Source organism: Cynara cardunculus (assembly GCF_001531365.2).
Source record: "Cynara cardunculus var. scolymus isolate 2C chromosome LG 1, CcrdV1, whole genome shotgun sequence".
Taxonomy (NCBI): domain Eukaryota; kingdom Viridiplantae; phylum Streptophyta; class Magnoliopsida; order Asterales; family Asteraceae; genus Cynara; species Cynara cardunculus.
Genome location: NC_037528.1, coordinates 46343472 through 46356434, shown reverse-complemented (window position 1 = coordinate 46356434; position 12963 = coordinate 46343472). Strand labels below are relative to the sequence as shown.

The following is a 12963-nucleotide window of genomic DNA, read 5'->3' as shown; positions in this document are numbered from 1 at the left end:
CACGAAAACCATGAACTCACTAAGCTTTATAAGCTGACTATAGTATGCATCTCAGGCCCAGGTAGTTCGAGAACGGACAAAGGCAAAGGACATGCTTAGAGTGTTGCCTATTATTATCTCATTTTAGTCTTTTGTCTAAGTTGCGCTGTAATGATCTTTTGTAACTTAACCCCAAGTGAAGGTGGGTTTGAACTTAAGTTAAAACTTTGATGATTCAAAGATTTCCGCTGTAATAGTTTAAATGGTCTTAATTTAGCCATTACTTTGGTGTATTTATTAAGAAAATGATTCAGATTACGTAACATCTCTCTTGATGAAAATGAGGGTGTTACAAAAACAACTAAATGCCATTAGACCAAGCTAATTCAAGAATTTGACCAATTCAACACAATTAAACAGTAAACGAAATTCAAGAATTTGACTCACAATTAAGCATAAACTTGATTTCAAGATGAGATGATCACTAAGTAAACAACTAAACAACTGAAATCGACAATGTTGGAACAAACCTGATTAGATCAAACTGCAGCGGGATCGGCGATAGAGACGGTTCAACAGCAACGACCGGCGATGGGACGGTGGTGTATGGCGACGAGCGGAGACAGCGCTGGGTGCGGTGGCGACGAGCGGAGACAAGGCTGGGTGCGGTGGCGACGAGCGGAGACAGGGCTGGGTGCGGTGGCGACGAGCGGAGACAGGGTTGGGTGCGGTGGCGAGCGGCAACAGGGGTGGTGCAGTAGTACGGCTACTACAGGGGTGGTGTGCGCGGCAACAGGGGTGGTGCAGCAGGGACCGGCGAGAGGGAGACGGTGGCATCAGGGTGTTAAGCAGCGACGGTGGTGTGGAGACGAGAGGGAGACGATGAGTGAGATGGGAGTCATCATTTTTAGGATATTAGGGTTTTTATTTTAATTTGAGTTTACCTACTCTTCAGGTCACATGTTACATTTTAAACATATAAGGATCTATTTAACAAATTCTAAAAAGTCTAAGGATTTGTTTAACATGTTTTAAAATGTCCAATGGTTTATTTGCTCCAAAAAATTGTCCAAGGACTTAATCGTTCCAAACAGTAAAGTCCATTTGGTTTTTTTGGACTTTTCCTTAAAATAAAATAACTTATGTTTTTTTTTTTTTTTGCAAGAGTGTATGTTAATTTATCTATATTATTTTATAAATTAGAGTTTTTAAAAGTTTTAAAAATAATTTTTAATGTACAAAGTATTATATATTTATGCATAAAGTCTTAAAAATAACTCATAATGCATTAAGTATTAATACTTTATGTATTTAGTGTTATAGTACAAATTACCAATATACATTATTACTTTTTCTTTTCATGTTCCAAAGATATTTTTGACATCTTTTACTCATGTATTCACCTTCTCGTACATCTATGTCTTCTTCTCATCTCCCAATGTGAGATTTAAATTGATATTCATGAGTTATTAAAAGTTCTCTCAATCATCTCTCAGTTAATTGCTCTAAAACTCTCGGTCTCACTCTCTTGATTATTTGCTCTTGGTGTAAATCGAATATATTTGTGGAGTCGTTTAAATATGTTAGATTTTAAATATATTAGATTTTAAACTGTCATACAATTTTTTTCATCGATAAACTGTAATTGGAACCATAACTATTATTTATTCAAATTGTGTTAATATGTAAAGACCAAGTGTAATTTATATCATCGTTAAATCTTTTCTAATAAAACCAGTGAAACTTAAAAATCGTTAAAATTCACGGCTCTCCGCCGTATTGCGCGGATACACAACCAGTGAGGCATTAAACCAGACTTTTGTAAAAAACGTTTGGATTAGCTTATAGCGGTACCAAAAGGTAATAAGCTGATAAGTTATTTTTTAGTGTTTGATAAATTTTGTTTATATATGTAAAATTACCAAAAAAGACAGTCTTCCATATTATTGACTTATGAGAGTGTTTGGGATTGTTTATTAACTTATTTGATTTTTTAACATGTAAAAATTTAATTTTCATCATTTATAATAACATCTTTGACAAAAATTTATATAAATAAGATTAATAATTATCAAACACTAATAAAACAGGGTTAAAATGGTAAACTGGTAATAAGCAGTTTTTCATAAGTCAGGAAGAATTAACTTATTAAAAACTGCTTATTACCGGTTTGGCACCAGTATAAGCAGTTTTATTTTTTTCATCCAAACACTAGCTAGCATTTAACTTATCACCAGTGTCAGACTGAAATAAGTCAAAAAGCACCTAAAATAAGTAATCCCAAACACCCCCTTAGGCAATGTTTTGGTACAGAATCGTTAAAAAATTTGTTACAGTGCAAAATGAAATATAATTGTTTGGTAATTGTTTACAATAAAATCAGGGTGTTGAATGGTTAAGGGTGCCCCAGGATATAAAATCATTCTCATGATTTAAGAACCATTAACAGACAGACTTTTTTACCAAACAAGATTCACCTCTAAACGATTTAGAGTTTGTCTCTTAATGAAACTATTAAGAGATAAACAAACAATCCTGAAGTCATGGAAAATAATAATAATGGAAAATGGAAGAAATAAAAAAAATCATGTTCTTCAATAAAAAGAAAGGAAAGAAAATATATATTTTTACAAATATACCCTTTAAAAATATGTTCTTTATTATTAAAGATTGGGATAGTTTTGTAATTTTAATAATCTTTTTAATGTGTTTTAATTTCTTTCTTTTCTTTTTGGTCCGTTTCCTCCCACATTTGGAGAAATTTATGATTTATTTCATTTCTTTTCTCTTCTAAAAGAGTTTCGAAAACACGAGTTATTTTACTTTCCCTCTCTTTTCCTTTATAAAAAACGTTTTGAGAACACATCGTTCTTGTTCTCCATGCGAAGTTTCGATAAAAGGGAAAGAAAAAACCCGGTCTGGTCTTTCATGTGAATCCAATGGTTCGAACCGATTTAACCAGGCTTGAACCCAATGTTTCATATCTGGTCTAGACTTTGGGGTTGTTTGTTTACCTCTTAATATTCCATTAAGAGGCAGTCGCTGAATCGTTAAGATGTGAGGGGTTGTTTGTTTGGCTCCTAATGGTTACATTAAGAGCCAACCTCTTAATCGGTAAGAGGTCAAGGTTGTTTGGCAAAAAAAAAAAGAGGCTCTTAATGGTTACACTACCCCTCTTAACCACTTTGCATCTGGGGCTTCTCTAAACCATTGATATTGTTCTTTTTTCCAACTTTGTCCTCTCTCCCAAGCTTTCCTCACACGTCGCTCACACCCCTCCCCCCTAGGCATGGCAACGGGGCGGGGATGGGGCGGGTTTTGTAATCCTCGGCTCCGCCCCCAGTTTGTAATATCGTCCCCCGTCCCCGGCCCCGGTCCCGGGCGGGTACGGGGATTATCATCTCGTCCCCGGTCAAATTCTAGCAATCCCTGGTCAAAACCCGGTAAACCCCGGTCAATCCCCGGTAAAAAGTATGCTTTAGTTTGGTTATACCGGGGATCCCCGGCCCCGACTCCGACCCCGTTTTGAGTAACATTCTCCGTCCCCGCTTTGAGTCTACCGGGGATCCCCGGCCCCGGGACCCGTTTTAGCGAGAAATCCCCGACCATGTTCGGGTCGGGTGAACCGGGTTCCCCACCGGGTCGGGGCAAATCACCATCCCTACTCCCCCCACCCTCCCGTCTCCGGTCTTCAAAGCCCCTCCCCCCACCCTCTCGTCGCCGGTCTGCAAATCGCCACCCCCACCCTACGATCGTCGGTCGGTCTTCTTCTTCCAGCAGGTCTCACGTCGGCTTCTTCCAAGGCCGTCGTCGTGGCCTCTCGTCGTCGCTGCACATCGCCGCTCGTCGCCAGTCGCCTCCATCATTTTCCTCGCTTCAGGTATTATTCTGCCCCATTGTTATATTGTATGTTGAAACAACAGATCTTGAAATACCAGGAAACAAACATAAATTTCAGGAAACTTATACCCATTGTTATTGATTATCAAGCCTAGTTATACCCCATGGTATTTGATTTTCCAAGAAACCAACAGAAATTTTATGGGTTATGCACAGAGGGTTAAAATGGTAATTTACTGTCATTCAGAGAACAGTTACCAAACAACATTATTTCATTCAGCACTTAACCATTCTGGCCCTCTTAATCATTCTGACCACTTAACTATTATGCACTAAATTATTCAACAACTGGCAAACAGCCCCTGAATCTTGTTTGGCAAAAAAAAGGTTAGTTGTCTCTTAATGGTTCTAAAATACTCGGAATGATTTTGCAACTTGTGTCTTCTTTAACTATTCAGCGCCCTAATTTCATTGTAAACAATTATCAAACAATTCTATTTTATTTTGCATTATATCACGAGAGCCTTTTAATCATTCTGACCACTTAATCATTTTGCACCAAACCATTCATCAACTACCAAACATCCCCTTTATTTGAATTTAAATAACAAATGTTATGTGTATCTTTATGAAAAATCTTAGAGCATCTATAATAATTACATTCAACTTTAACTGATTCTCTATTTTAGAGATTTTATCACTAATTTTATTATGTATCTTTATGAAATATTGTTTATTGATGCATATTACTTAAAATTCAAAATTACAAGTAATTTTGCGTAAGTACAACTTATTAAAGCTTCATTTTTAAATTCGTGTAACTAATTGTAAATAAACATAATCAAATACAGGATAAACATTCATTTTAAATATAGATTATCTAAAATATAATTAAAATAATCATTGAGTTCTAACCGAATTTTTAATTATTATCTTTATAAAAAATTATATTGTTAAACCAAAAATAAATTACTTTGCTATTAAATTATAATAAAAAATTGAATTAAATAAGTTACACCAAAAAAAGAATTATTAAATAGTTAATTTAATACTAATTTATTTATTTTCAAGTTTGTATGTTATCTTCAAATTTATATTTCATTCAAAAATAAAAACATTATCATTTTCTCAAAACCACATAAAATCATATTATATAGATAAAGACAAATAAATAAAAACTAAACATTAAAATCGAGATCTATCTCGCTGTATTGTTTGAGTACCCTTTTAGTATATAACAAATGTTTGTCTATATTACTGAGTTTTAAAAATCAATTTATTTGAAAATTGAGTTTTTAAGATTCCATAATTAAATTAAAAATAAAATAAAGATGTATAGTTATATTATTGCAATTTTATTCTATAAAAATAAGAAATTTATGGAGAGAAATAAAGTTAATTTTAAGTAATTATTATAAGATATTTATAATATTTATTTTAGTATTTGATTAATTAAATATATTTTAAGGGTTGAGTTTCAGTCAGAAGTATAAGAAGAGATCTCCATCATTTGATCAATTGTAATCGAATGTCAACATTAATTACATGCACCGTGATGCACATAATAAATTCCTTCTATAACGCAATTCATGGGTGAACATCATAGTAGAAGTGATCAAGAGTTCAGATCTTTTCTCACGTTTTTCATCATAATTTCCGTTCTCACATGACCTTTCACCTACATTTTAATTGGTTCTCAATTCGTTTGACATGTTTTTCGTTTTTGATTCTTTTATCTAATCATTCAACACAACTAGCTCTGATACGACATGAAATAAAATTTTATTGTAAATCGAAAATAAAAAAATGATATAATTCCTCATTAAAAATCCTAACATTTATGTTTTAGCAGAACTACGTCAATACGTAGGGGTTGTTTGGCAGTTGCTGAATGGTTTAGTGCAGAATGATTAAGAAGCTCTCATGATATAATGCAAAATAAAATATAATTGTTTGGTAATTATTTACAACGTAATTAGGACGCTTAATGGTTAAGGAGGCCATGATACAAAATCATTCGGAGAGTTTTAGAACCATTAAGATGCATTTTTTTTTTTGCCAAATAAAATTCACCTCTTAATAAAACTATTAAAAGGTAAACAAACAACATTGTAATCATACACATCTATACATAAAGTTAAATATATTAAAATTGTTTTAATTTTATTTTTTTGTTATATATTATTTTTGTGAAAAATATCAATGATTTTGTTAATAACTTTTAAATGTATTAGGACTTGTTTGTTTACCTCTTAATAGTTCTATTAATAGACAACATCTGAATCGTTAAGAGGGTGAATCTTGTTTGGCAAAATAAGTCTGCCTCTTAATGATTCAAAAATACTATGAACGATTTAATATCTTGGGTCTCCCTTAATTATTCAACATTCTAATTTCATTCTAAACAGTTACTAAACAATTACATTTCATTTTATACTATCATGAAAGCCTCTTAATCATCATGCACCTAATCATTTAACAACTGTCAAACAGCCCTTTGAAATGCAAATGTTTTACATAAATGCATTATAAGGTAGTAAAATAACAAATTAGACCTTGAAACCGAAGGTCGTGACATTTTCAACTTTTTTTTTATAACGATACACATACACCTCTGTTAATATTGAATCTTGAAGGCTTATATAACACATCTCGTCGGGTTAACCCATCTCGAGTTAGTTGGTTCAAATCATGATCGGTCCTCGTGTTAACCGGTCTTAGATCTTGGACGGTTTTAGGCCCTGGACGGTCTTAGACCCTATTTTAACCGCTCCACAACCAAAATACCAAACTTAGGCGCTAAAGGGCTCTTTATCAATTGCTGAATGGTTTGATGCAGAATGAGTAAGTGGTCAGAATGATTAAAAGACTCTCATGATATAATGCAAAATGAAATGTAATTGTTTGGTAATTGTTTAAAATTTCGCTGAATGGTTAAGGGAGCCTTAGGAAACAAAATCATTCAGAGGGTTTTAGAACCATTAAGAGACAGACTTTTTTTTTGCCAAACAAAATTCACCTCTTAACGATTCAAAGACTGTCTCTTAATTGAACTATTAAGAGGTAAACAAACAACCCCTAATAGTATTTTAGAGGGCAAAGTGCATGAAAAAATAATGTACTTTAACTTGATTTCTATTTTAGGTAACGTATTTTCAGAACTTCTATTTTGGTACCTAAGATGTAAAGTTTTAAACATTTAAGTACCTGGGTAACCAGTTGAGGACTAATTTTAGATTAAAAAAGACTAATTTTAGATTAAAAAAATCTATGTCACTAACCACGTCAGCAAATAATACCGAGTTGGATACCATATCACTCGCCACATCAACATGATAACCTGTTACTAGGTACTTAAATATTTAAAATTTTACATCATAGGTACCAAAATGAAAGTTTTGAAAGTACCTTACCCAAAATAGGAATCAAATTAAAGTACGTTGTCATTACTTTTTCATACAATTTGCCCAATTTTAGAAGAGAGTTTAGCATAGCTATTGGAGCAAACTTTTTCCGGATCCTCAAAATACGCTAAACACCTCAAACGCTTTGAACATCAAATAAGTTCAAAATTTAGAAGCGTTTTCATAACCAAACATTATTTCGAAACAAGCACACGGAGTTCACCAACTTATGCGAAATCTAATTAACACAGAAAAATAAAGCCTTATTCGACCGAGAACTCGTACAGCATACTATGTAGATACTTACCGCCAGGTTGAACGACAACCGACGGGAAATTCGCTTGGTTGACGGCATTCGGAAACCCCTGCGTCTCCAAACACACTCCTCCGTGTTTTTCATACACGGCTCCGCCTTTCCCGACTATCCCCTTTACGTAATTAGCCGTATAAAACTGCATTCCGGGGGCATTGGTCCACAAGTTGAGAACTCTTGAGCTCGATGGGTCCTTCAGTTTCACAGCACGTTTCAAGCCTGATTTTTCTTCCCCACAATCGAGCACGTAGTTGTGGTCGTACCCTAAACCAACCTCGTGGATAGAAGTGCCGATTTTCTTCTCGTTGGTGAAGTCGAATGGAGTTCCTGCGACGGGTTTGATCTCGCCGGTCGGGATTGTGTGTTGATCCACGGGAGTGATGTATTTTGCCCAAATCTGCGCTGAATGGTCGAGAATGGAACCAGAATTGTGGCCTGCCAGATTCCAGTAGGTATGTTGAGCTAAATTAACGGGTGTTGGCTTATTCTCGGGAACTGCTTCCATGTCGAGCCTCAATGCAGTTGCTGAAGTAAGAGTGTAAGTTGCAGTGACGGAAAGATCTCCGGGGTAACCTGATTCCAACATCATTGATCGTTAAATTAAATGCGTTTTTTTCTTGGAGGAGAGACATATATGAACCAAAGTAAACCAACAAGCCTAATACATCCCGCCCGAAAGCAAGGTCTCAGAGGGGTGGGATATACGAAGTCACCTGTACCTCAAAGGGTAGAGAAGTTGTTTCCTTGGAGGACCCCCCGGGTGGTTTTGTTTCATATTGTGAAACTTTTTTACGTGCAGTAAAAACAAAAAAGACAGGTAAACATCGTGAAACAAATATATGTTGATCAATAACTTAAATCCTAGCCTTAGATGGTATGAACCAATAGCTTAAGGTAAGTTCTAACGGTTTTCAACCTTTTTGTGGTTCTTGTTTGATATATATATATATATATATAGTGAGAGAGAGACGGATACCTTCTTCCCCATCACAAGCACGATACTTAAAGGTTATTGACGGATTGTCGCCTTGTTTATGTTCAACGACTTCCCAAACTACCTTGTCAAATCCTTTAAGCCCACCTTCATATAAGAAAAAGGAAGAGCTATTCAGCTAAATGCATCGAAATATAACGAAGGGATTCTTTGTTTACCTCTTAACAGTTCCATTAAGAGGCAACATCTAATCTTGTTTGGTAATAAAAAGTCTGCCTCTTAATGGTTCTAAAACCCTCTGAATGATTTTGTATCATGGGACTCTCTTAACCATTAAGCGCACTAATTTCATCGTAAACAATTATATTTCATTCTGCACTATATCATGAAAGCCTCTTAGTCATTCTGATCACTTAATCATTCTGCACTAAACCATTCAGCAACTGTCAAACGGCCCTTAAGTTCTTATGCATCAAACAACAAGCTCTGGATCATGATTTGGTTTTGTTGAGTTATATGACTTTCCTCCAAGTAACTCATATTAGTTGGTCCTTCGATTCTTGAATTTTTCATAGCTCCATTCACACTCTTTATATAACTATATCTTGATCACCATGGTTGCTTTATCAAGTGCTTATTCACGGTTCGGGAAGCTTTAGTAAAAACAGAACCAAATCTTTTGACCCTTATCGACAATTATATGCGTAGATATAAACAGAAGGCAGTTACCCCGTACCATGGAGACTGTTTGGACCGTTGTTAATTGGCAACGAATATTCCGTCCCATTGAGTGTGAACTTCCCCTCCTTAATCCTATTTGCAACCCTTCCAACAATGCAACCAAAGTAGGGTGCAGCACCTTTCTGATGAAACAAAAATGACAAAAATGCAGCATATATATATATATATATATAGGAAACAGGGACGTTCCAATCTTTTTGGAGGTTCTGCTACATCTAAAACTTTTGATTACATTGAATAAATGAGATAACAGAGAATATATGTTAAAAACAAAAATGGGCTAAACCTAAAACGATTAACAATCTGAAACTAAACCTAAATCATTAATGATTTGAACATAAAACCAAACAATTAACGGTTTGAACCTAAATAATTTCGGCTATAGTTTTACACAGGTCGATAAAAGACCCTAAACACATGTAAATTTGGAGGCCCTGTTCAAAATCTCACATTTAACATGCTAAGGGACGGGCATGAAAATCAAATTCAAAATAGAATATAATGAGCACATATGCCTTTCTAGAAGGAAAGAAGTGGTGCAAAACTGCATACTAATGGAGTGTTTGGATAAGGTTGCAAACTAAAGGGCCGTTTACCAAGCTCTAACCGGGTAAGCATGGCAAGAACTGAGAATCTTTACTCGGAATGAGCCCTGGCAAGGATCGACAATCTGACCCGATAAGTGAGGGTGGTGACTGATACCAGGTTAACACTTACCGGATAAGATTATTGCCTACTATGCTATTTTGAGGGCCGAGAATCTTACCTAATATAGTGAGAGTGGTGACACTTACCCTTAAGTGCTTACCCGGTAATCGTTTGGTAAATGGCCCCTAAATTGATTATTACAGCTTCAAATTGCAATAATCAACTTAAAGGCACATCCAAGAACCCCCTAAATTATTAGGGGGTGTTTGGGATTGCTTATTTGAAACCAGTTATGTTTTTCTACAAAAGCATTTATCAACTTATTATAAGTCAGAGGGGTTTAAATTCATTAAAAACTCCTTATTACCGGTTTGGCACTGGTATAAAGGGGTGTTTGGGATTGCTTATTTAAAACAACTTACGTTTTTTTGTAAAAGTGTTTATTAACTTATGTGGTATCAAATCGGAGTTAAATAAAACAGGGTTAAAATTGTAAACTGATAATAAGCAGTTTTTCATAAGTCAGGAAGGATTAACTTATCAAAAACAACTTATTACCAGTACCACACCGAAATAAGTCAATAAGTTGTTTTTATATACAGTTCCAACTCCCAGAAAATGGTTCTGCATTTGAACATTTGGGTTCAAATCCAGAGCCTCCAAGCTTGAATTGATATGGATCTTGTTACAATCATGAAACCCCAAATGCAGCTATCAAATTTTTCCCAAATGCTAAACGAACTCATATCAGTTTTGAAGTAAAAAATCTGTTCCTCAATATCAAATTGAATCATATCCTTTTTTGTGGTAAGGACGAATCGTGTTTTGTTAAACCCTAATCAGGAAAAAAGAAAGAGTACAATTGATTTGGATAAACAAGAAGATGATGTTGCTTTCGCAGTCAATTATCATGGAACTCACCAGATAGGGTTCGAGAGAGTCAAATCCAAGAACAACATCACCCAATTTTCCTTCAAATATTCAAAATCCGAAACGTCATCGATGATTACAGAACTTGAAATGAAAAGCGAGAAGAAAGGGGAGAAAAATACCATCTTTATCAGGAACGAACAAGGAAGTGATGATGCAGCCATAGTTGGAGACGATAACCTTCATTTTTCCATTGTTGAGTTCAAAGAGCTGTGGTTTTTGTTCTGCCATTGGTAACGGTTCAAGGAATGAATGGATGGATGATGGCAAGTGCGTAGATGAAAATTTATAGAGAAAAATAAGATGGATTTAGAGGGCGTTTCGGGTAGAATGAATCAAATGCAGTTATGGAGATCGGATTGTAGGATCGATGGAAGAATCAGAGGTTTTCTTCTGGTGATAGATGGAATCGGTAACTATGGATTCCGACTTTACACCGTCCGACGCCTTTTGATCCGATTGGCCCACAAATTATCGTTTGAATTATGGTTGAACCGGTGCTCAAAACCACAAACCCTATCAATCCAATCGAAGGCGAAATAATTTAACCTAAAGTAATCCAATGTCTAATCGAGTTGTAAAATTGTCAAATTATAGGTATTAGGTTGATATTGAGTTACTATTATTTGAACTCAACCCAATCCGATGAACCCGATATTTTTTTATTTCTTGGATTTAATATGATTGTTGAATTTCTATTAATATATATATTAGACAATTACACTATCATGTATATGCTTTTCATATACACATATTTTCAATTTATTCATATCTCTATATAACTCATTCAGTAATTGTGAACATATATATATGTAAATTGAGAAAATTAATTGAATGTGATATACATAAGAAATATGAGTAAGTTGTATCAAATGGTTGATGATGAAAAAAAGATTATGAGTAGAGAAACATATTCAAGGTTACAAGAATATTTTAATATACTACAGTATCCGTACGGATTGGGTTGGGTTGCACTTTGGTTTGGGTTGGATTAAGATTTTTCCAAATCGCAAGCATTGGGTTGGGTTGTTCAAATGTCCTCACCCCAATCAACCCAACCCATGATATGACTAGAATAGAACAGAACATGACAAAACTATTAAAATGACCATATTACCCGTAAATGTTGGTCAATATTATCTTATATCATATAATGATTGTAAATGACAACAAATCAACCAAAAATATACTTAAATTATTTATTCTAAGATATCAATATTTTTTTTAACATTCCAAGACCACATGTAAATAACATTTGTCATACCACAAATTCAAAATACGCATATAATTTAAAAGGTTTAAACACAACAATAGCAAATAACATTTGTCACGCCATCGTCAAAGGTTTAACATTTTAAGAATGGAGGCTGAAATCGAGAATGGAAGCTGTGGAAGAGAAGAAAGAGGATGCAATTAAATTACCAATATAATTCTCGATATTGGATTTATGTTCATAGATGATCTGTGTATGAAATACCAGTAAACATGCAGAACCATTGTCTATTTATCAGTTGAATTTCATATATGAACTTATTACCAAAACTTCAATCCATATAATTTAATCCGTAACAGTTTTTGCAAATCCAGTTTTATATATAAAAACGGTTACGTAATAACTGAAAATATCTCGTCATTAATTCTAGATATTCAAAACCATATCATCTCTAATTAACTTGCTTAAAAATCGGGATATGATTTATGTAACCGAATAAAAAAACTTGAAAAATACGAAACTACCCCTGATCCTAAAATCAAAGTCTTTATTAACAATAAGGAACGGTGACATTGATTGCTAATATAGGTTTGTAGACTTGGAATCATGTGAGACCAAGGGTTTTTCGTGAGACCCGTGAGACCAATTCTCAATCCTTGGATTAGATCTACAATCTGAAAATTCATAATCACAAAATTGTCACGAGACTTCTCAATAATCGCAAAATTGTCATCGTGTAACTTTAGACCATTAGGTCATTAGCTTATAAAGTTGATCAATGAACATAAATTGGTCTTACGTGTCTCACGAAAAACTCTTGGTCTCACTGAACCCAACCATATATATATATATATATATATATATATATATATATATATACTATATTATAAAGCATTTGACTAAAACTCTTAAAAACTCTTAAACTCTTAAACTCTTAAAACCGTTCATCCCTAAACAATTT

The 12963-nt window shown here is 34.3% G+C and overlaps 1 protein-coding gene across 1 annotated transcript; it reads right to left on the bottom strand.

The window, feature by feature from the left end:
- Positions 1-7375: 7375 nt before the first annotated feature.
- Positions 7376-11247, bottom strand: LOC112512800 (aldose 1-epimerase). The gene is made up of 5 exons (XM_025118942.1): positions 10912-11247; positions 10781-10830; positions 9207-9333; positions 8513-8617; positions 7376-8109 (listed from the first exon to the last, which is right to left on the bottom strand). Exons 1-5 carry the CDS (start codon positions 11018-11020, stop codon positions 7487-7489), a joined length of 1014 nt encoding a protein of 337 aa, XP_024974710.1. The 5' UTR covers positions 11021-11247; the 3' UTR covers positions 7376-7486.
- Positions 11248-12963: the final 1716 nt, after the last annotated feature.

What these genes read in the sequence shown, in the direction of transcription:
- LOC112512800 (XM_025118942.1), bottom strand. Translation starts at nt 11,020, where the DNA reads ATGGCAGAACAAAAACCACAGCTCTTTGAACTCAACAATGGAAAAATG. An exon ending in GTTCGTTCCTGATAAAGATG is followed by an intron (nt 10,831 to 10,911) that starts GTATTTTTCTCC and finishes GAATATTTGAAG; the next exon opens with GAAAATTGGGTGATGTTGTT. An exon ending in CGGTCCAAACAGTCTCCATG is followed by an intron (nt 8,618 to 9,206) that starts GTACGGGGTAAC and finishes TCTTATATGAAG; the next exon opens with GTGGGCTTAAAGGATTTGAC.